Source organism: Opisthorchis viverrini (assembly GCF_000715545.1).
Source record: "Opisthorchis viverrini unplaced genomic scaffold opera_v5_100, whole genome shotgun sequence".
In the NCBI taxonomy this organism is placed as follows: Eukaryota; Metazoa; Platyhelminthes; class Trematoda; order Opisthorchiida; family Opisthorchiidae; genus Opisthorchis; species Opisthorchis viverrini.
Genome location: NW_008751756.1, coordinates 1,059,712 through 1,084,710, shown reverse-complemented (window position 1 = coordinate 1,084,710; position 24,999 = coordinate 1,059,712). Strand labels below are relative to the sequence as shown.

General features: G+C 41.6%; 2 protein-coding genes across 2 annotated transcripts; one reads left to right on the top strand and one right to left on the bottom strand.

The window, feature by feature from the left end:
* Positions 1–18: 18 nt before the first annotated feature.
* Positions 19–21,615, bottom strand: T265_05366 (hypothetical protein; the record flags this gene model as incomplete). The annotated part of the gene is made up of 5 exons (XM_009170357.1): positions 19–527; positions 3,817–4,025; positions 10,707–10,858; positions 21,413–21,524; positions 21,584–21,615. 4 exons carry the CDS (start codon positions 21,521–21,523, stop codon positions 427–429), a joined length of 573 nt encoding a protein of 190 aa, XP_009168621.1.
* Positions 11,734–17,864, top strand: T265_05365 (hypothetical protein; the record flags this gene model as incomplete). The annotated part of the gene is made up of 3 exons (XM_009170356.1): positions 11,734–11,746; positions 12,927–13,147; positions 17,715–17,864. 3 exons carry the CDS (start codon positions 11,734–11,736, stop codon positions 17,862–17,864), a joined length of 384 nt encoding a protein of 127 aa, XP_009168620.1.
* Positions 21,616–24,999: the final 3,384 nt, after the last annotated feature.

Below are 24,999 nucleotides of genomic sequence, written 5' to 3'. Positions count from 1 at the left end.
TTTAACGGCCTGCTTGGCGTCATCACTATAGTTTTCCATCACTTTTTGCTCTCCGCATGGGGTAAGCAGGAAATCGGACGTTATTCCTACTGAAGAGAAAAACAGCTGTCACGGAAAATGGGGATTATCATCAAAATTACCAGGAGTGTTATTTTGGTGTGGTACAATGGAAGTAGTCACGCAGAAAGCAATCACACTTTTGTTAAACATGGAAGGGGTGAAGCTGACTTGAACAAATAGGCATAATGATGTACATAATTGATAATATCCGCTTATAGTTGGCGGGACTTTGTAATCGGAATACAGCTAGCAGGGAGCTCAAGCGGACATGAAGGGTGTAAACATGTTTTTCGGGGGAGGGGGAGGGTGATAAGGAAATGATTGGGATAAGCCTGTACTTTCATTGCTGTATTTTCTTCCAGAAGGTCAAGACTGACCATAGGCTTTTTGGATGGTGGGTTCCGTTGCTTGCAGATACGGAGACCGTTCATCTATGCTGCGCTCGAATACAGAGGGTGGGGGAGGACCTGAAATGGACAAGGATATCCAGGATCACCAACCGTTTGTATGAGCAGATACGTGGTGCCTCTAGGATGGAAGTAAAGAAATTTTCAAGAGTTACTGGTCTAATGTGTAAAATTTTCTGAAAGAATAAACTTTGCCCGAGTCACACAGATTTGGAAATGGTTGTGAGCATCGGCCTAAGAGATTTCGTTTTTCCTCTTGGTTTACCATTGAATACGGCCAAGTTCTGATAACCATGGAAGAAATACCACGACAGGGGCATTCGCGATTGTATGTGCGTACAGTTCAATTTTCACGGAAGGTTTTATACACAAACCGTGTCACTGATGTGTCATTGAAACCCTGGTTATTAGCTCTGCAACGTCAGTTATATATATATATATATATATATATATATATATATATATCTTTCAGCTGTAACACCCTTCCGGTGCCCTGCCACCCGGAGGAAGCACGAGGGCTGATATACTGCCAATTTGCCCATGCCTAGACAGGAGAATTCCAACGACGGACCATCCTGCCCGTTATTCGCGCTCTAATCACTTGAACCACCTCGCCCCCTTGCATGATCTACTCGCGAGTGGACATCGTGGGTTTGGTTGCTGATATGCAGGTACGCGCAGTATGCCTATGCAAAGCAGAAATCTACCATCTATTCGTCTGGTCTAGCATATTGCGGTTAGATCAAATGCAGTAAAGCGTTCCGGATATCTGCCGATTCTCTGCAGCTACTCGACGCGCATCTTGAACTACAAATAGATCGCATTTTCAGTGAAGCACATGTGATCCTGAAAGGAGAGACAGTGAATTGTGGTGATATCATTATGCGTAAATTTCCGGACGCTGTTGCAACTTATACGAGCAACAGCTGCTGATCGATAAGGTATCAGCGAAACTAATCTCGCCTGTTCGCCTGTTCAAATGTGACTATTCAGATGCGTCCAGCGTGAGCTGGTGGGGTGGTAGTAAACACGCTCACCCCGTATATCAGTCGAAGGAAGGGGCTGGGATACTGCCAGGTTGCCCAAGCCTAGACATGGAATTCGAGAGGAAGAGGTCGGTTTGCTGAACCTTCAAACACAACAGGGAGTGCTGTGAAACGGCTTGCTGTCCCCAACTCGTTAGAAAGCGCTTCTACTGGGTGTATCTTGCTTATACTTTCTTATTCGTTTCACTTTCGTGTTCAGTAGTGCATAACCGATTGCTGCCTTCATTTTTTATGTAAGATGTCTTAATTTTGACGCCTGAAAACTTGTTGGTGATACATATCGTCAGCTTGTACTTTTGTACACATGTATTAAATCAGTAAGGACGGAAATCCAGCTAAAATAAAAACGTATGATAAAATGAGCAGGGAATTTGTGGCTGTTATTCGATCAAACTCTTCTGAAAATTATGGTGTCTGATGGCTTTATTAGTGATGAATAGTATATATCGCAATGTCTCTTTCTAAACCTGCATGGTGTTGGTTAAGTGAAACTCACAGTCCAGTATGAAGACCTGGTAACCGGTGTTTGAAAGTGAGCCACTTACTGTTGCATTTTAAGCAAATGGATTTAAAATGCATTCAAACCAAACTGTTTTTACTTTATTTTTATGGCAATTAGGACATTTTTGGAGCACATCTGTGAAGTTACTTTGCGAATTCGCTGTGGGTCTAATATAAGTAACACACATTAGGACTGAGTGTCCTGTCACAAGAACATCGATATTCAAACGTCCAATTCCCCACTTAATCAGACAACTATTTACCCAGCTGCCAAACAAACAAACAAGCAAACAAGCAAGCAAGCAAACAAACAAACTAGCTGTCTAGCTAACTAACTAACTATTTAGCTAACTAACCAATTAAATGAGTAGTTAGCCATCCAATCAACTCACTACTCAATGACTAAATAGCCAACTAACCAAATCTGCTTGCTCACTTGATTGCTCAGTTACTTATTCATCTAATTACCTACTTACTCAATATGTTATCCAATGTGTTCCTTACTCTATTACCCAAATCTTTCATTCAATACTTACACCGCTGGACATTAGGATGTGTATCGGTAAGTGACCCTTGTAATGAGGTGACTTAAACCCTAGGTTCACAAGATAAGCATGACATTTAGATCAGGTGGAGTGATTTGCATATGATTTAGTAATTCATGACTATGGAGTCAAGATCCTTCCCAATTTCGAGTATTTCCTGAAAGATGATAACAATACACGCGGAAAATTGTCGTAGCTATTTGCTGGAGGTGCATGTGTAGGCCATCGCATGTGGAGTTTAAATGATACCTGGATGTGTGCTGTGCGCTGAAGGTCCACCGCAAACTTGTGACGCTAGTGGACGTGCTGTTTTAACTGGGAGCATACCACAAAGAACCCAGCTCACACTTCGGCTGCTCGCATCCTCTGCTTTCCCTATCTTGTTGTCTAACCTCAGTGCTTCACATGAGACTTGAAATGCATGAGACTTGAAGCACAATGTAACCCTAGTACCTAGTCTGATTACCAGAGACCTGAGCACGGATATATATAGAAGCCACGGATACACCCAGTTCCGAGGTGCATGAACTGATCTTGAGTGCTTTAGCTAAATATATTCCCTTTGGCACTTTGCTGCACTGAGTCTACATTCGCATGTACATCTGTCGTACATCTGTCGTACATCTACTTGCACTTGTGTAGTTTTATGGGGGCAAAAAGAACTGTTTAAAGGCGCACCACCATGAAAACTAAATTTTTTGGAGCAAACAACCGGAAGTTACCTCCAATTGGGCCAGGATGGTATTTTTTTTAAAAAAAACTGCATTTAGCATCGTCGTGGTGCCTTTTTTGGCCAACTGGTGGAAAAGACAAAAGTGAGATAGAAATATTTCGGGGCGCGTGGCAACTCGATGAAACATTTGGACAGATTTTCTGGACCACATGTAACGGGACTTGAAACCCCCCGTGGTGGCTCGTGGGAATCCACGTAATGTAAGGCTGTAGGACTGCGCATAAACCAGAGCTTCTTGTTAATTCGTTTGTACGTCTTAACAGCGAATCACGTCGTACCGTTTAATAAAAGTTCCGGCTTTTGTAAAATCGAATTGGATGCATTGAGGCTCATTATATAACAAGAAAAGATGCCTATTTACAAAGAATGCAGCAGCCAGCTTACCGCACTAGAGAACCTTTGTAGCTCACAAACAACTCAACCGGGATAGTAAGTGGTTTGAAGACAGGTAAACCGCTTTAACGACCATAGAGTATTGACTATGAGAAATGTTTGCCTTCATGATGAGATTACTGAAAACTTACCTCCTACACTGGACTGTGGCAGCTGCTGCTCCAGTATTTTGTAGGATTTCGGTTGAACATTCTTGAATGTTGGACCACCGTGGCGCCAGAGATGTTCCTCCACAATTTCCACTCGTGGTTCTTGTGATTCTGGTCCTGCCTGACTGGGCTTATTGGCAGCTGCAAATTGCTGCATTGTTATGTTGTACTGAACCACGTTGAAATCGCGCCTACGTATGGAATTACAGCGACAATACGTCTTTAAAACTAGTATCAACGATACAGCAATAACTGTGGAAACAGCCAGGTTTGAAAAAGTTAACATATGAGGTGGATAACCAACCAATGTGAAAAAAGATGAGCAGCACACTGGAGAGCTGAATAATATTCACTTGGGATATAATACGTTTTTCTTATCTGGGTGAAGCAACTTCCCAAAAATTATCAAGTCCAGTGTACAACCCAACCAAAGACCATATAACATTTGCTGCCAACCTTTACTGCCACATTGTCAGACGCTGCGCGTTAGGTATTTGGTGTTCATCGCAAAACAGTGGCGTTAAACTATGCTTGTTATCTGAGGTTGGTGTTCATTTCCCATATTACACATATCCATGTGATAGTCGACCAAAACCACTCATTTATTGAGATTAATTCACGGACACGTGTTGGAAAAAACTTGGTACATGGGTTGGCACATTGTATAGTAAATAAGTTGAAAAAATGGAAACTTGTTTGCGCAATGGACTTAACCATAAGCCGACTCAAGGGGTACAATTTTTTGGACTGTAATTTATGGGTCACGTGACTCCTGCAGCTGATCGCAGTTTGAAGCGTGCCAGTCTTGATCGGTTCACGGTAATTTGATACACGCCTTGGAAGGAGCTTTCGTTATCTGCAGTATGGTACGTTTTGGCCAGGGGTGACGTCATCACCCTTGAGGTTGATTTATCTCATTTAGGAACACAGGGTTGAGTCTCTCTGACCCTTGCTTGGACAGTGTTTATCCTGTTCCAACACGGCTCTTACGGCACGTCAACACCAATGTGAAAAACCACTTAAGGCGCGTTTTGCTGGTAGTCGAGTTCACCAGCGGCACCATGTGTACAAATCCGAACCCCCTATCATACGGGAGTTGGGTGTGTTACCTCTGCCCTATTAGTGTGCGTTGGATGCGGGTGAATTACTGAGTCTAAACGGGTAGCGTTATGGATACCCAAAATTTTTGACAACTGCAATCCATTGACAGTATCGCCACGGTAATACAAACTGTCCACACAGGTTCATCCGAAGTCAGTTTCGAGCTAACAGTGAACCGCTGGCGAAACAGTCAATTGGCAATCATCAGTTCTTACCAATAAGCTTGTGGTTTGTACCTCAAATGCAGTTCATTTAAATTAGTGCACTAGTCTGGTGTAAAACAAACAGCATTTCATGGAGAATGCTTATCCTGTTCTCAACTCGAAATTTACCGACGACCAGAATTTCTGCGTCAAGAAATTTTTTGTGAAATTCGGAAAAATTCTGGCAAACTTTCATTCACTGAAACATTTTAACATATTTTTTGAATTAGTACAACTTGTCCAAATCTTTAGTGTGGTGCTGGTTGACAAATAGGTGATCTATATGCAGTCTGGTGTTACTACTGTTGTTGTTACTGCATGTTACTGCGTGGCACGGAAGCACACAAAAACAACCATTAGAGTAGTATTCACCATTTGTTCGTGCACACTCTTCTCTTACATCCACCAACTCGAACGGGTAAGTTCTTGTGCAATCCCCCAACGGTACCTTCTGTCTCAGAGATGAGCAATCACACACCAGACACGGTATTCCTATTCTTGAGATTTACTGAGTCGCACGAATATGAATATGTAGAACATGAATGTACGGCCACATGACTGCAGTAGGAATTCTCCACAGCTTTCGCATACGAATAGAGACACTGCAGAAGTTTGCGGATAAGTAATTTTCCGAAAAACATTGTGAAGATCAGTGACGCAGAGCTAGAGAGCAAGCTGAAAAGAATTCAGAATATCTGTTCTCCCTTTAGACAACATAATCATGCCTCCGTGGTAAGCTCAGCGATAATTCCTAACTACTTCGTAAACCAGCAAGCACATATTTCATTGATCGCAAGTATGAGCCGCAACTAAGGGATGGAATAAAGTTTGTTGGGTGTTTTTGTAACTTCTTTGCTCCGGTGCCAAATGCTGAGGTTCAACGAGCCGGTTTTTTATGAACTGACCGATGCCTTTACCTGGTTTGCCATTGAATGATCTTTCTGGATCACTAACTTGCTCAACACCTTATCATTGCACACTGGGTTTGTACTATTTACATGAGTTGGAATTTTCGAATTATTTTATTAACGGTGGTTGACTGTTACTTGTGGCTCAGCGACATGCTGTTTAAGCTCGTAAAGCACTTATTTGCCATTCCGCTGCACCGAAGGTTCAACCAAAGATGTGTATATCTTAGCTGGAAGAAACTACAGATTTCTTAGTGACCTTGTCCATAAACCTAAGACCTGTGAACCGAAAGCACGAATTACACCTTGCCATCTTGAGGGACTCTTCTAAAGCGCATACCACCCTTGTTATTTCTCCGTTAATCCAGGACAACGAAGGTGGGAAGTCCTATAGATCAGTGAGTATAAACTGACTGGGTTCACCTGGAATATCTAAATAAGATCCGTCTAATCAGGTAGACAGCTTGTGTTTATACACAAAAAATAAGGAGTGTGGTAAACTGTGATGCACAACCAAATTCACTGCTAAAATCGCTCAGAATAATGACCAAAATTTGAACCCGAAAGCAGTTATAACGACGGCTAAATAACAGGTTCTGAACGCAGGGACACCTACACTCAACACTGGTATGGCCCTCCATTAATCTTCAAAATCAGCAACCACCATTTTAGATTGTGGGAAGGTCTCGCACTTGACAGAAGGGTCCTAAGAATAATTGTCTTTATAGGCGTAAGACGCGACGCACCTCGCTGCTCCATAATAAGCGGGTCAGGAGGAAAAGCCTCTATCCCTCAAGCACAGCCAAGACCACACATCAGTAGGATCGGTCTTGTGGTTAACCAACATACCCATACCGGCCTGTCTGCCAGAGCAAACAATAAGAATGAGTTGATTTTGTTACATTTTCCAAACATCAGTTACTGGACATATTTTCATCCTACGAATGAGAATATCCTGAATCGTACGGTTAATCGAATGAGGTCACTTTGACTATGATCAACTCAGAATGCTCTATAATATTGGAATATTGGCACGGTATTTTATTCTGTTCGCACGGTGACTCACCACAGGTCTCTGGATACCTTATTTTCTTGCCTCGGTTTCAAGATCTTAAACAAGCACATCATTTCGCCAAGCCCAAACCATCATCTAAATACGCCTTGTCGTTTGATGGTTAAAAATGCCAGCTGGCTAATCCGAATCAAATCTCAGTCATTCACTTGTATACAGTGACCTTTATATAAGAGAGGCCAGGTGAGATCACCCTTCCAACCAGAACTACTTCGGTCCGGTCCCCCGAGATTTGGTAATTGACTGTTAAGTTAACAACGGAGACCATTCCGGATATATCAGAGTTGCAGTTTTTACCCTACAAAGAAAAGGACAGAAACTTTCGAAGTTATATAAAATCACGCATTTGGATAACCTTACGATGACTGAAGCTGACTTGGCCTGAGATACGGTTTTAGATAGTATTGTACAAGGCTGTTGCGACAAATGACCTCTGAAGAACACGTAAAACGCTGACAAAGTTGGTTCGCATTAGGTACGTCGTAAGTATTGGCACCTTTTTCATACGAACAACCTAGAAGGATCTCATTTTTTTCGACTGGTTTCCAAGACGAATAATATTTCTATGTTGAAAAAGTTTCATCTTAAACAAAGTGGGCAAAGTACCGAGCCTTATGTAATCAAACGCCTATGGTCCTTCAGTGTGTCGTTAGTTTTGCCCATCTAAATTACTGCTGAAGTAATGAGGGTTTTAAGAGATTTCCTTCGATTATCTTGAGCTGTGCCATATTTGAATGAAGTGGCCGTCCCAGTTCAGAAATATTTTACGTCAAGACGTACTTTTAATCCTCTCTTAAGGCTCTGCAAATACGGCCTCTTTATCCACAGTATGGAGACCAAAGCCCTTCAGAACAGATGGCTTATTGTGTATTCGGTTATCGGGAAAGTGGCAAAGACTTAACAGTGGTATGAGGGTATAGCGCTTGAAGATTGAGTTGGTTTTCAGAAGTAGACGAAAATATCTGCGCCCAACAATGTATGGTGTAGAGTCAATTTCAATAAGTCTAAAAACATTTTCCCTTTCTTAACAGATCATCCATGAGAATTAAAGAGGAACCTCACGTGGGGATGCTTGCTACTGAACCAGTTACTACGCAGCCAACTACAGGTAGGTCTTCGGAGGTCTAAAGTTAGGCGCTTCACAAGGGGATTCATGGAAGAGCAAGCCACTCCGAGTGATGGTTGGCATATTTACAGCTTTATTCTAAGGTGCTGCTCATTGCTATCGTGCGTGTTCAATCAAGTACTGCGAATCAGTTTGGAAGTCAAATCACGCGGCGATTTTTTAAAACTGTTTGTTTGTCCTGCTTTGCACTACCCCTCCCTGTAAGGCATCGCCTTTGTTGTGTAGAGGAACCTTTGGGTAGGTATGACACTTTCTGACTTTAAGCTGCTAAAAGCTTCCATTTCTTCCTCTTATACCTGGACGACTCTAAGACACTAGAATAGGAGGCATCTCTTCGTTGTCGGTAAGGTAGCTTTTGTTTCGTTCATGGACCTTGGCAGATGGCCTGGGAAGATTTCCTCGCTCAAGTCGCGACTGGGGTCTTCAGTTTCAGGTGACTCAGCCCAAAGACGACATCTTTTCAAACACTTTTATATTATACAGAATCGCCATTCCAAACACGGTGGTCCTCCACATATAGAGTTCGCCAAAGGCGGTTTCAAAGTATTGGTCTGCCTAAGGTCCGGTTCTTATGCATAACAGGCAAATGCATTGGTGAAAGGAAGCACGCCATCAATTATCCAAACGATATCCTTCAAAAAATGTTACTGAAACACCCAAAAGTAAACACCGTTTTCTCTCGGCACTGTAGTTTTGTGGCTAGTTGGAAGACAAGTGGACCAAAAATGTCCGAGACCGAATGAACGGCTACCAATCGGTTTATAGGCAGTTCATTCAAACGCAAGAAATCCATGCAAATCGGTATTTTGTGTTCCTTTTCTTGGCCAGGAACACTGAGGAGTTGTATGTACTATCGGCTTTCTAGATTATACCATTTTGTGCACGTAAGCCTGTAGACAGAGTGGAATCTGATAAGCACAGTACGGATTGAAACATTCGAAAGGATGAGAGAGTTCGTTTTCAATCCACTGGCAGAAGCTAAAGGCATCTTCATGCCTACGAACAGTTTGGCGTACTCCTCGAACACAGAGTGCACTACAAAACGGAAGCCTTCAGACAGGTAGCTTGCCCACAGCAGCGTTGGAGAAACATCCAAGTCTGACTAAGCCGTATTTTGTCATCAACTTGCCCCACTTAATGTCTACCATGGATTACGCGGCCTTGAGAAAATGTTTTGTAAGTTATTTGCTTTACCTATGGCCTGCTACACCGACCTGTCGCCTATACGCACATGGTAAAGTCACAACCCGTCGAACACCATCTGCATCCTCCCATTGCTCTCGATGCTAGCGTGAACGGTTTGCATTTATGTTCTTTTTCCATCTATCTCAGGGACGCCCATGCCTCTGCATCGTTTAAGCAGAGCTTCCTCTTCCCGTCCATCTCAATAATGGCCTGTAAAAACTACCTCTTCTAACCTAGCTTTAAAATGGTCTTTTAACTGTTACGGTTTTTCTCTGTTGACCATGGTCCACAGATGTTTGACCTATTCTCTGGAAACTCGGTCACTGAGAATTCTGTCCCCAGTTTGGACGCACTCGGCGGACGTGGAAGGAATGGTCGGTTTCTGGTGCTTGTGCCCAAAGGTCGATTTGTACAGCCGATAAAGTCAGTTGTGTGACTCATGGCAAGTTTATTCAGGTTACTTGAGAACTGATTAGCCCTAGAATTAGATCTTCTAGATCTCATGTTTTGCTGGTGAGTGTATGATTAACGTAGTTCCAACACTCAGGATTTTAATGCGCCTCCATTGATAAATAACACATTAATCTGTGTCTTTCCCTCAGATAGGCACATTAAGAACAAGGTCAGCCAGGTGAGATTCATTGCTACTAATCTCAAACAACAAAACACAGTCATACAATCAGTTTGAAGGTAGGTTTTTACGGAATGTTGCAAGCCTGGTGTGTACAATACTAACGTCTAAAAATTGTCTCAGTGTCGTCACGAAAAACTGGGTTGCAATTATTGATATTTTTAAAGTTTCATCATAAAAGCAAAACAAGACCACAGTTTTCATAAAAGAAACTACTCACAAGGTTGCTGAAAACTCTTTGACAGCCCAGACCGGTTTCGCCCTTCTTGGGGCTTATCAGGTAGGCGCAGTCCCCGAGTTTCCGTCAACCTTATGATCTACAGACCACAGTTTCCGTAAAGGAAGCCTAACAATGTTACTAAAAACTGCGACGGGTCACGACCAGCATCGCCTTTATTAAGGTGCATTAGGTGAGCGCAGTCCCCGAGATTCCGTCTACCATATGTTCTGCCTGAACCCAAATTGGACAGATTTCGACAAACACACTCGTTTGCATATCAATGTGGTTTTCACAGGACACAGGAAGCTAAAAGCTCATTTTTGCCAACACTAACATCTAAGTGTCGTTTCGGTCAACAATGTCGCATTTATTGATCAGTATTTTGTTGAAAGTTCATGGTAAAGGCAAAACAAGACTAAAGCTTACTTTTTTACCGTAAAATCCAGGTCATTTCCCGCCCTGAGAATTTCCGCCTTCACCTGCGCATGTGTCATACCCGTGACTGGCGTAGCACATATTCTTATGATAACATCTCCTGGCTCCAGTCCAGACTTGTGAGCGATTCCATTTCGCGTGACCTGAACGAGACGGAAATCAACATATGGGAGATGTAAACTCGGAGAATCGTTAAATATATTTTCGAATTGTTTTCGGGTTTTTTAAAAAGGAAACAAAACTTTACTTGTCCAAAATCTGAGTTATCCGAATTTAATCGATTTTGAGAGAAAGTCACCGTGGTCGGTAACCTCGATATCACCAAACTAACCTACTTGGTTTCTGTACACAATTCTACCCGTAGAGAACTTGTGTTTGATCGGCAAACGCACTTGGAGTACGTTACGTCCGTACACATATATTAAAGCTCTGCAGCCATTCGTAGAATATGGTGAGTCATCGTTGGCCTGCCTGAACCCATAACGCTATACTGTTACAAATGTTTTCGGTAACAAGAGGAAATTAATCAGGTTACGACCAACGGTACGTAACAGGACGGTTAGTGAATGAAAAGCCAGAGGAGCATACAATGGGACCAGAATCAATCAACCCACGGCAAGCTTCTCACATGAGTATTCTTTATTTCGGAGCATAATTGGGAATCTGGCTTGCGTAACCAAATTTTAAGGAGTAAAAGTAATGGAATTTGTGCGTCCTAAATGCAGTTTTTGTCTGTGTTGTATATAAGAGGGCAATACATTACTGGTCTGAATCATCCAATACAAGCGAAATTTATCCAGCAGACAGTGAAACTCCAGAAGTAAGAAAATAGTGAGATTAAAAAGCAAACTCTGGCGAAGAGCTGGAAACCTTTCACGCGCAGCCATTCTTCACTCGTCAGAAGGAACAAAATGATGACCTGTCAACACTTCCGTTGAATATCTTGAAAAAAGACGGTTGCACCATTATTTGTAATATGTATGTCCGTATTCTAAGTAACAGAGATATCTAAGACAAAATGCCGTCTGACGGTTATTGTGGGCACACTCCGCTCGACGGGACTTCATGCGTTCAAGAAAAATGCTTTAGCTCCTATCCGTTTTCGTTTCGAGCACAAATGAAGACTTCAAGTCTGGAAACAGATAGCTTCATAATTCGACCTTCTGATCATATTAGATGGCCTTCGTCATAAGAAAAATAGGTGGAATTCCAAGAGACAAAACAAACAGGTTGACCGGCATCTACCTTTGCAATGTCGAGTGGCTGGCAAATTTGAATATTGGTAACTAGTGTGGAGTAAATCCTTGCCGGCTCATTTGTCGAAATTGACGGTTGACTGGAAAATGCTTCGACACCATTTAGGGAGGTATCTTAAGCGCCTTGATCATATTTTCTTTATTTGATTGGCCGGAATATGAAGGTCACATGTGCTCTAAAATTGGAGGCGAGATGATCAAACTATTGGTTGACGTACATAAGCCTTGATCACGCAGTGGATGTGAATTGGCCGTCATAGTGCTAACTTTTGTGAACGATAAAGAGGGTTCTTATAAGCAGATCTTGAGGAAAAAATGTTCTTCGAATAGGGCTACTCTCCCAATCGGTTTTCACCCTGGAGAACTTCCCTTCTTTCTCTCATAAAATCATTTGTTTTCGTAGCGGACCTAATCAAAATCACGGGCCTTCAGTGCGTTTTTAAGTCCTTTTAAGCGATCAGTTATGGTTCACTGGAATTTGCTTCGTAGCTATTAGGCATAAAATGTGTATTGTGCTCGGAAATCTCAACCTTGTTTGTTGAACGCAAAGTTAGTTTGATATGCCGTTCACATTAGAACGGAAACGAAAATTGCATTTTCCTTGACCTATTTTACTTGGAAAATTGGAATTTTTGTTTATTTAATGGTAAACGTGAAGCGATGAAACTCCAGACTTCACACAAGAACAAATTTATCCTCAGCATTTAAAAATTATTCTGGGGGAACCTCATGTGAATTTAATTTCATTCACGATTTCTATACGATCGTCATTAAGATGGAAGAAAGTGGAAACCCTTCCTTAAAAAAGACAACCAGTGACCTGTTGCAACAACATCATGAGCTCATTTTATAACTTTGCTGAAAAGAAAAGGTATGTTTGGTTGTTTTGAAACTTTATTAGACGTTTCCGGATTAAGCTGTAGCTTACGTCCATTTGTTTGATGTTTACATGCAGATTTTTCCAAGCGACACCAAAGTTCACTCAAAGAACTCTTCGTAAGACTGCGTAGCAGTGAAACACCATTATTCATCTCTAGTGTCAACACCTTTGATGATAAAGTTGTTGTCGATGATGATGCTGGTGATGATGATGATGACGATGATGATGATGATGATAATGATAATGATGATGATGATGATGATGATGATGATGATGATGATGATGATGATGATGAGGTTGGACGGTCGGACATACATACATAAGGAATGACGGCTACGATATATATATATATATATATACTTATGAGCATTATCAAAAATAATGGAAATCTCTGTTTTACCACGAATCTATGGTAGACGGTCAGTCAAAGAATGTCTTGTGAGTGCGCACAACCTGGATAATCTGACTTCTCACACTTTAAGATAGCATATGGTGCGCAAGCTGCCGCAATCTTTGCTTTAATAGTTCTCCGTTTGGTTGGACCTTCCTGAATAGGTCAGCTTAGTCTTAGCAAAGTAATTTCCTCAAAAACACAACTGTTATTCCTTTTAAATATGCACCTGGATTGTAAGCCTGGTGAAATCCTCTGATGTATTTGCCTGTTTTGGTGGTTAGGGCTCCTCAAAACATTTGATGAACAAACTAAACACTCATAAATCAGTGATTGGCAGTGGTATTTGCATATTCAGTGAGTTTAGTCTAGCCATGGGAAAGGAGGATGTTTAGACGTCAATTTCGCTTTATTGAGTTCTCCTGGGTCATAGACCTTGCTATGACGAATTCGCATAGAAAACTTAATGTAAGGGAAGTGGTATTTCGGATTAAATATATCGCAGCTGAGCATGTGTCTATCTTAGTTTTCCGGATGGATGGTGATTGATCTAGTTGTCTTGATGAGAGCGGGGAATAGTTTAAACTACTGGTAGATTTAACAAAAAAGTCCACGATAGCTTCGAAAACCAATCCCACTCCGCCACTTTTGCAGAGTGTTATCCGCTAATTGTAGTTTGCCATAGCTAACCACCCTCGAGTTTTGTTAGACAGCTTTGATGCCACTAGATGTTGACCAGTCAACTCTTAGGACGTTATTTAAGCTCATGATCATACTGATTAGTAGGCAGAAAAGGCATGCGGTTTCTTCATAAAACTTTTCAGTGGGCAACATATTCTAAGTTTAACTTCTAGAATATGACGTAAAAGCGTCATGGGTAATCAAACTAGATTCACGTCCTATTCATCAGTGTGACGGGAGGCTGTGTATTCCACTCATTTTGAAGGACGTGGATGTTCCTTGGGAAACTGTCCCAGTGCATGACGGATGGTGTTATATTAAAACTATGCTTGTGGAAATACCAGAACTTCCCACTGTCCAGCACTGAGTTGGTGGGTCTGAATAGCCTTGAGTAATTCGGAACTCCTATTTGGATTACACTGACTGCGCTAACAAATATAGTGTTTCTTTGTTTGCCAAATATTCTCATTTTATGTGAATTTGCTTTTGTCAGGGAACTCAGCTGGGTCCATCTAAATCTCTCGTTAATAAAGAACTACTTTAGCCGAATGTTCTGCACCATACTGCCTCATACTTCAGTTAACAAGATGTTTGAGATAGCGCAATACACAGTCTAGATGTTACACAATAATCATATGGGTGCTGAAAACTGCGACCGTCACCGATCTGTTTCACTCTTCCTGGGGCTCATCAGCTGGAAGCGGTCCCATAGTTGTATTCATTTAAAACACAAGGTTCACGGGAACTTGTGGATGAAGCGCACCAGGTGAACCTCTGAAATGGCGCAATAAGTAGTGGACTGTCGATTTCAACAACAAGGTGAGTCATGTGTTAGTTCAAGTCAGTGTTTCTTTGTCTCCAAATATGGTGCTCATTCGCATACTCATTTTGCAGGCAAGTCCAGTTATTTCTACAAAATTTGGTGTCAAGTATATTCAAAAATTTACATTTTAAGCCCAATGATCAAGCCGGATTAAACTTTTTAATGAATCCAATTCGATGATAGTCCAAACCTTTGGAAATAGCAAGGTGCCGCTAATATTGGCTACGTTTACCCAGTTTAGAAACATAAATGTGCGTCCAGGTGTCTGACGCAAATGAGGTGAAAAAGCCACCTCTAAGCCTGCTGGATTACTTTCAAATGCGACAGGGGAAAGCGCAACGATTGATCGACACACTGACTCTGATAGATCAACAACTTATTTCACCAGATTCAGTGATGACGATAATATCCTCTAACCGGCGAGCGCATATGAGTTAAATAAAGAGAGCTCAGAGGAGGATAATACAACAAACGTAAAATATTAGCAAGCAACCCAGAAGCGCAACAGGGAACAACATCTCTACTGGTTTCATGAGACAGTCAGTGGTCACAAGGTGGGCATTAAGGCACCCAAGTGAACATTTTTCCATAAAAAAGGCTTCTTTTAAAAGGTTGCGAGAATTATCTTTACAAAGGGGACACTAAATGTTGTGACCTTATCCTATATGGATACGCTAGCCTAGGAAGAGGATTAAAAAAGAGGCAGGTTATAAAATCTTTAAGGCCGATGAGTTGTCAACATTTTACGCTGCACTGTAATACTTCCCACGATGCCGGTATTTCAACTGCTTGATGATAAACAATGTATGTCAAAATTTCGGTTGAAAAAAAAGGGAGTACTAACTAGTCTTATTTGGGAATACTGGTCGGTTTTCGAGGTAAATTAACTTCGCTAAAGTATTTCCCAAGTCTAAAGTGTTTTATTGAACGGTATTTTTAGACTAAATCGGAAAAACCCCAAAATTATTGCTAAATTTTTCAGTTGCTCCAGTTGATAATTTATTCACTACACTGCACTGCCAAAATACAGTAGCGAACCATGGTGAAATTTTGCACATGTGTTGCAAGCAATTTAGAAAACATGGATTTAATATAAGTATATCCAACCCCGGATATGTGATTCTGAGGATATTATTGCCGGTTAAAAATAGTGATGTAGTCATCCTGTCGTTTTCCTTGCCGTGCGATGTAAACGTGTCATTCGCACGTGTCCTCGAATCACGGATGCTCTTAACGGTGCAACGGTGATATCGCCGCGGTTGATGACGAAATGTCTGCAGACTGCTTGCCAAAGTTGACGAAAGGACCAACAACTACCTGACAGAAAACTAATAACTGCAACTGCTCATAAGGGGTTAGTCTTTCAGCCAAACGATCCTCCGTATTGTGTTCACCACTTCAACAAAACTGTCCGGCCACGCACATCTTTCGCAGGAGATAAGTAATTCAATCGCATGTTTTGCGTTGCTAAATTTACTTTGCTGTTAAAATGTCACAACAGAACATGTAGTGGCTTGTGCATAGTAGCATGAAGCTGTCGAAGACTTTGACACTTTGTACAGCTTCTGAGTGTGCATTTGGAAAAATCTGAATTTGAAAGTTTTCTCTTCACACTGTCAAAGCTAGCATAGCTAGGCGGCGAAGTGATAACATTGACTGCAGACTGCACTCTAATTTTGGCTGAAATGAGGTGTGATTCATTTTTGACCATTTAGAAGTTTACACAAAATCTACCCTTCACCTGTTGCACCATGACGTGTCAGAAAGAAGCGACAACGAATTTAGTAAGCTGTGGTCTCTCTGACCGCGACTTTTTAGTGCCGATTGGATGTTTTCATGGTTCACATATTTTGGTGAAAATATGAGTTATCTAATACATTTATTCGGTGATGCTTCGCTGCATTTTTTCCAGTGTGAGGGACGGACACGTTTGTGAAGCCAATGCGCTTGTGTTTGTTTGATTTAAACTGGATTGGACAACAGGGACAATTTTTTCAAACTAGCGATGGCACAAGACGTGCACAGGTACAAATTTTTTTATCAGCGGATACGGCATCTTCTCCAACTCTTCTAGTGGAGGGCTGGATGCCAATAAGACAACAGCTGAGCTCAGATCGGGAAAGAATTCAAGCTCAAGTTCTGAGCAGCCCACTAAATATAAGCAAAAACTTATTCGACGAGCAACCGGCCGCTCATGTATTCCGAAGGCTAGTTTATTGAAAATTTGATGCATAGTTTTCAATTGCACCAACTCCTCACTCCGTGTGCTCGTACGAGCCAACTTTACCGTTTAACATACATGTTTCTCACAGTTGTACGATATTGATTGGTGAAGCTTACCTTGCACCCGTATCGCAGATCCAAGCTAGGATTTCTTTGTCATTCCGTTCCTTTGGGCTGGGTCATGGATGATGGAAATCGTTAATATCGTGAACGCGATGAGCTCCGCTGTTCATGTCATGTGAGTGAGTAGCTTGCTGGCATGCCACATTTGCTGTGGTCGGTCTCTATAGCCTAATCCGCAACGCTTTTCTCCGCCGTATTTTTCCCATCAGGTCTACATCCATTTTGTGCTAATACCTTTCAGGATTTCTTGAAAATGAATCCATGACAGAGGAGGTCAACTATCGTGATGAATAAAAGCGGCTCTGCTTCAGATATGACTGACCTGAGAGACACGCAACTGTTTGGGTTTCATGTCAGAGGTAGAAAATTCCTTGAGCTGCCCTACCTTGACGTTAACTCATCTCTACCCTCCTATAAAAAGTGGACACTCTTATTTAATTCCCCGAAGAAATTGGTCATCGGAAATGTTAAACATATCAGAGCAACCTAGCATTAACGAGTTGTAGTTGTAGTCAAGTCTCCAAATAAGGCTTTCCTCAGTTTAGTTTCGTGTACTCAAAATTAGCCGCATGCGGAGTGAAACAATGGTAGTAGCAGAAAATGAACAAACAAGTTTCTCTAGAAATACACTTATTTGCAAATCAAATTTGTTTTCACGAAGGAGTCAACTGAGTTTCTTGTTTATGATATTCTGCAACTGAATGTGCTTTACACAGGCTGCCTCATGTTTCAGCTGGCAGGATATTCGAGATATTGCAGTATATTCTCATAAAGAAAACTACTCACAAGGTTGCTGAAAACCTTGTGAGTAGTTTCCTTTGTGAGAACAAGTTTCTCTACTAGAAGTTCAACTGGAACGACGATTTCAGCGCTTCACAAACGTTTATTTTAACCTGGGGCACCCAAACACAGTTTGTTCGTAGCAAACGAAAGTTATACCCAGTGGGTTGGGAAAAACCAAGGCGTGGAGCCAATCAGAGCAAAGCACGACGGAGTGAAACAACACACGTATGTTGTTACTACAAATTGCTTTTTGTAGTTTCTCGGAGGTAAGTGATATGCAGAATTAAATACATGTCGTTTGGATGGAATGGCACGCCTAAGTTGTCTATCCATTTGTCACAGTTCATATCCCTTACACCCAAGTGGACACATAGCTAACTTTGTTTTGTCTAGAACAGCTGTTGTTCACGGTTTAGCTTTACGAAAAACATCTGGATGATTGCGCAGTCATGGTGATGCTTTCGCTGCATCTGTACTTATTCTCAAGTTTAAACGATAGACAAAACAACGCCATTCCTATGTATATTTGTAGCCGAAACTGTCACGTACGCGTGGCCAAACAGCTCGGATAAATAAAATGTGGCGAACTAAATAAAATTGCTGGGGAGTTGTTATGCGAGTTTGATAGCAAAATAATATAGAAATGTAAGTTTCGAAAGCTGTTACAGATGTAAACGGAGTTTTTACGTATTAGTTTAAAAATTGCAGAAAAAATTGCCTGAATCGATTCTCGCCGGTCCTGAGACGGTAAGTCTATAGATGGTGCAGCAGCAAAGTGGTCTGTCATTAACTGGATTTTGACGCAATTAGGTTGCATGTCAGATAAAGAACTTGAGCCACACCTTAGGTAAAGAGCTAATTTGGTGGACAGCTTTAGATAGTGAAGTATATTGAACTTCACGCCGTCGAAATTGCAGAGTGATTGACAGTACTCAGTAGTGTGTCATGAACAACTGAGATCTAAGTGCCTTTTGGGAGGAAATTTTATTGATCGGCAAAATGGAATATCGTTTATAGCAAAACGTTATTCAACTGACCACAAATGAAATGCTACTCGTAACCGGAGTTTACCTGACGCGCAGCCGAAGCATACACAAGATGTTCAGAGCACATGCATAAAGACTGAAAAAGGCTTAATCGTGAGTAGGCCCCCTCACTTCAGTCGTTTTATTGTGCTAATTAGCCCAAAGGAAGGATGATTGGTGTCTTAAACCGGGAGATAATCTATAACCAATTGCAAACAAAAAGGCGCTGATGTTCGTTCGTTTGATTTTGATTACAGGAATGTCCTCGTTACATTATTTTAGCATGCCGTATATTTTCTGCTTAACAAATTGCCTTCAACCTAACCCAGAATTCTGGCCCAATAAACGAAATAAAACTAGTCCGGTACAGGGAGAAACACCCACTCCATTATCTTGTAGAAGATAGCCTGCGATATCATTTATTTTATCAGAGACAATTTTTGTGCCTAAAACCGTATTTTATACGAAAGGTACTTGATATTTCTCCCCGGCCAGAGTAGAAAGGAACTAAATTAGTTTGAGCTACGCATTGGATTCGTTTGAAATCTGGGCATTACGAAAAGTTCGGTTAACCATTCCTACATTTCTATAATCTTAAGTGTCTGTTCGATAATGATAGCGATAGAATAAAACTGCCGTTTCTTACCATTTGCTTTGTCTTGCCTAGGATGAGTCGTGCGAAATTTGCAGAGCCATTCGCTTGAATCAATCGTGCACATGGTATGACTGAACTATACGGCTTTTGTTAGTCGGAATAGGAATCCGATTACTCAAACAGAAGCCGCTACGGGTACGCGAGCCATTTGGGTTGTCTTCAGGAGTAACGCACATCCAGCAAGCCAATTTTCGGAAGTTTGTGCAACATCTATGGAAGGTTGCAGCGGTGTGTTTCACGGCCTCTGTCCTCTATTGGATTCCAATACAATTAAAACATACTCTGTAATGCATTTTCCAAGCTCATTCGGCATCATCTCTAGGCGAACCTCTAGTGTTATTGGACGAGATAACTAGCGTTATTTAATCTTGCTTGTTGCTTTTCATTTGTTTCGTTTCATTCGTCGTCCACTTCCTTTTGATAGCAAAATGTCCTCGTGCAAGTTTGTGAGGGAAACTCGTAACCGAATTGATTTTCATGCTTTACCTTTCGTCCCAAGTCAAGAAACTCTGAAGGAAATATTTTTCACGCACTATGCAGCGGGTGCGGTAACTTGGGTTGACCTTGGCCATTCCATATCACCAGAGAAGTGTATCCAAAATTTAGCTTAAGCAAAAGTATCCTTGCTTAAATTTATCCTATCTTCTAGGCAGATTCGAGACAGTATTCGGTGAGGTCGTTTGTGATGTATGAATATTCTACTATGATAAAGGCCTGTGTGAGGAGACCAAAGAGGCGCCATTAAGAAAAATGATACCTTTGAAACCTGAGAGTAAATTCAGAAAATGCCAACGAGTAGCTGCATAGTTATGGCTTTGACTTCAAGGCCGAAGTTTCAAATAGCTTGCAAGTCACTAGAACATTGGCTTGTTTCGCGTAAATCAGGTTGCTGGTAACTGCTACGTGGCACTTGAGACCTATAGACTTTGATACATCTAAGGATGGTTCGCACTTAAGGGGGGAAGCAGTCAAATGACTTGTATGGGAATTAATTTGTTGGAGTTCTGAAGTATGGAAGTAACCTCTATGTAGTTGTGAAGTCCTATGGAAGTCTGTTACTTTGGTCGCTCCCAAAATGTATCCTCACTCCTGAAGAGAGGAAACAGTTCACTCTCACCTTTCTGGCAGTGCCTATCTGTTGGCGATTGGGAAAGCTTATAAAATGAATCCAATATCGACTGATTGGCTAATGCTGGCAAAGAGGATGTACTCATATTTTGCAGTGCAATTAAGTGTGCAGAGACTCGGGACGGTGTTCGGATGTGCGATCATGGATAATGAGGGAATGACGAGAGACCAATGGCTGCCTTGAGTAAACCTGTAGATACCAGTGTGGGTACTGCGGGAGTGTACATATCATTATAATCATATAAATCCTGAATTTTCGTTCACAAGTGAGTGCACGTGTATGTTAGCTAGACACGTCATGTCACATTTAGGAGTGGAAAGTTCGGTGCATAACACAAAACGATCGATCTCTTAGCCTCAGCTGATGAGATATAATGAGGACCGATCGGATTTAGTCAATTTTTACTATTTTACTTTATTTTTTCAATTTATTTAGTCCTTTTTCTCATACAATATGGCATCAGACGGTAACAAGCATAGGTCATGGCGCATATAGTTATCCGTTATCCTATGTCCAGTTATCATCCAGCCTTCGAATGTCACTTGTCCGCAAGATTTTCAAAAGTAAACAGCAACAAAAGGTATCCAGGTGCTTCAATTTTCAGGATTTAACATAACCAAAACTGAGTATACTAAATGCATTACACAACCCGACGAAAATCAAATGCACGAATGTGAGGAAACTTATACCGAGATGACTCACGTCATTCTGCTCACAATATGACTTACCTTGTGGACAAAAACTGGAAGACCTTGATCCGCACCACCTTCTAGTGCAAATCCCCAAGACTTGTCAGAAGTTGGACGTCGTAAGCTCAAAACCACGGGCTCGACGGCCATCCTTTTTTTGAAATGAAATCCGTGAATAAAGTAGAGGCTTTACTTTAACCGTTAACTCACTCCACAAACCACGTTAATTAGGTCTGGCACGACGAAGCAACACAGGAGTTTGCACAACGCAGTTGGTCGAACGAATCTATTCCAGCATTAGCCTAGCGCACACATCGGCTTGGCCAATCACGAAAATTTTGAAAGAAAGCCTCGAGTGCCAAACTGTGCATTCGTTTGCTGTGGGTGCCAGATGGGTGGCGAGTGGGCGGTAAAATGTGGGAAGGTGTTCAGGCTTAACCAGTCATGTCTGATGGAGAGCAGCTGCATCTTTCCCATTCAAGGAACGAAAATCGACTGCGCATACGACGTTTCGATGCACATACGACAAAGTGGGGATAGATGCGGCCGCAGCTGGCTACAAGCGTAAGCATACGCACGGCAGTTGTCTGCTTTCGGTAGGCGGAAATGTACCTCCCTTGGCAGCACGTGATTTGAAACGGCTATCGATTTATTTTGCACTTGCTGTAGTCCAGCCGATGAAGTTGTAAAATCTGCCACAGCCGGTCTCTTATGTGTTTCCAGAGTGACAGGATGAAGATTTCACTGAAATGAAATTCTGACGACTGGTCAGTGGAAAGCCTAACTCTATGTTAGTATATTGTCCCACGAGTGGTCTAACTAACACGGCTGTATTCATCAGAATGTATTTCAAAATACCCCTTATGGTGAACATTAGGTTTAGTTGCCCGAACGTCCTCTCGTTCTATATCAGGGAAGAAGAAAGTTTGGTGATGGATGAAAACTGAAGGCCAGTGTCTTAACCCATCAACTATGGGCTGAACACGGTTTCGGTTAGTAGTGCTCGTTGTGAGTGACTGCTGGGAGATGACAATACTTACCGATAAAAGTAGTGAGTTGGAAGTTTTACTGTTGATTTATTGTAATCCAGTGACGCTTCTACAGCAGTGGTTCTTGAAAGACATCTTCCACCTCATTGTTTTTGCAGAATCCAGAAGCCTTCTCATTCGCGGAACAGTATGACGAAATATTCGGCAAATCTCGTCCGACGAATCAACAACCAATTTACGGTACTCACCTGGTTTATCCACGTTTTCCAATTTTCCCAAAAGTATCATTACCTTCAGAGTACCGCCGGTGCACACCTTTAACGAACAACATGCTTTATTCGTTCGCATGGGGTCTCGCTAAAAATTGCGTCAATCGTTGACTAAATGGTCTGTTTATTGACAATCATTTGACGTTCTGTTGTGATACGCAGTCCTGCACGCTGGGTTGGAAGACGATTTGCACTTTTCGGTTCAAAATGAACACACTACTCAGGGGAACCAGAATACATATTCCTTATTTGGTCTCCTTGCCATGAATAATGAAACTCTTGTCACCGGAACACCCAGTGGTTATTTCATTGTCTATCGTTTGAGTATGCTTGAAATCGGTTATCTAACATGATGTAATACAGTGCTAGTAGAATGGGTTCTGGTGTTTGCAAAAACGCCAGGTAATGACAACGTTTTGGCAAGGTTAACCTATCTTGGTCTATCTCATATACCTCTACGTCGTTCTCAAATTTCAGGAGTTACATCAGAACTAAATCACCTACTGCACTGGTACATGCGGTTTGTAGATTTTTAGTCCACTTCATTTAAGGTGAAAAGACTACTTCAGTTAGACAGTCCACTGCTCAACCGATGTCCCTGGTAGTCACTTGGTCAGCTCTACCTTATCCTAAATGTTTAAGTCCGGTTTTTTTAAGGCTCATCACATTTTTTTGCCTCCTGTGTTAAAACACTTTGAGAGGCTGAGTTAGTAAATAGTGTAAAGTGTGTTCTTTTTTCACTAACAGGTGGCGTTGTTTAATTACAACTTAGGTAGAGGATGGTCTTCTTTCTCTGATTAAACTGAGCTTCTTTCAAACCCTGAAAAATGCGCAACGAATTTTCTCGAAGAATAAACATTCGGGATAATCCAGTGGAATGGGTGGGACCATAAATTTATACGGCGGTTTGTTTAGTCATACGCTTTATTAACACACACCAACCTGTGCATGAAATGTTCTAAGGAATGGAACGGATGGAAATTCGAATGACACAGAATGATGGAATTGGGCTTGATGGAGAGGAGGAAAAATCTTTTGCTTATGCCTCAGAGAAACAAAATAACCACAACCGGGACTCGCTTCTTATTGGATTACGCCTGAGTGCCCACGTGCTCCCTACCTGATAAGTATCTTAGATACACCTAATGTGCGCCGCTGCGCATGAGCCAACAAAGTATACCGACCGGTTTCTTCATCATAGCTATTTGAGAAGGATTAGGGATAGCTGGAGGTACCCTATCACATTCGGCAATAAATGATTCATTTAAATGATTGGCACGAAAGCTTTCATAATATTCCTTAGGGCTGTCTGAATATCTGTCTAACAACATCCCACCCGTTGTAGCATGGCGTCCATTGCCCACCTACAGGATCTTGAGCTCTAAGAAATTATGACGTCTTATTATATCCACTGACTTTCCTGTTAGTCCCAATGCCTTGACTTTGGTTCTGATGACGATTCACTACCCAAGTTATTGAAACAATGTGCGGTCTTGTTGATGTATATTTTAAAGGCTCATAACAGGACTTAATTGACAATGCTTTCCCTGGCACACATCCCACACATCAAGCGGCATATGAAGTCTGCAGTTTGAAGGACAGACAGACAATTCTGAGTTTCTTGAACTCTCTACCTAAACAATCATCAAAGATGTGAATAATTAACAAACCGAGCTTCTTAGCGTTTGACCTCGATCGCCCCAAATTTGTACAAAAACATGCTCTCTAAAAATGTTTTTTTTATCTAACAGGTCGGGGTTTCCCATACTGGTCTATAGCAATCCGAATTTCTAAACTCAGAAATAGTTGCTTTGATGATCTATTCGCGTCACAAAAAATCTGAACTGACGGAAAACTTACATTAGTTAACTTTGGAATTCGATTGGGGATGACACCCAAATGGCCTTCAAAAATGCCAAGAGGACTACCGACGGGAACAGTCTTCATTACATAAACCGAACTCCACACAATGGATTAAAAGCTGATCCAATACGAGCTTTCTACCCACATCTTCGTTCAATCGGGGATTTATTACATTCACTGTATTCGATGACCCATTATTTCTAAAAATATCATTTTTTGGCTCCTTGCCTGTCGTTTAAGGCAAGCCAGTTTTGTTAGTTTACGCTGCCAGGTTTTCTGGTCTCGTAAATTCCAAAAGGAAAGTCCAGATACACAGAAAACCAGAAACATTACTAAGTTCTGGAAGTAACACACTATTGATAAGGTGGCTGAAAAATCTTCGATAGCCCGCCGACTGTTTCCCCATTTAAGATAGGCTCACTCTCCGAATTTCCGTAAACCTCATGTTCCACCTGAATACAAATTGGACGAAATTCGCCGAATAATCCCTTTTACAAATGGGTTC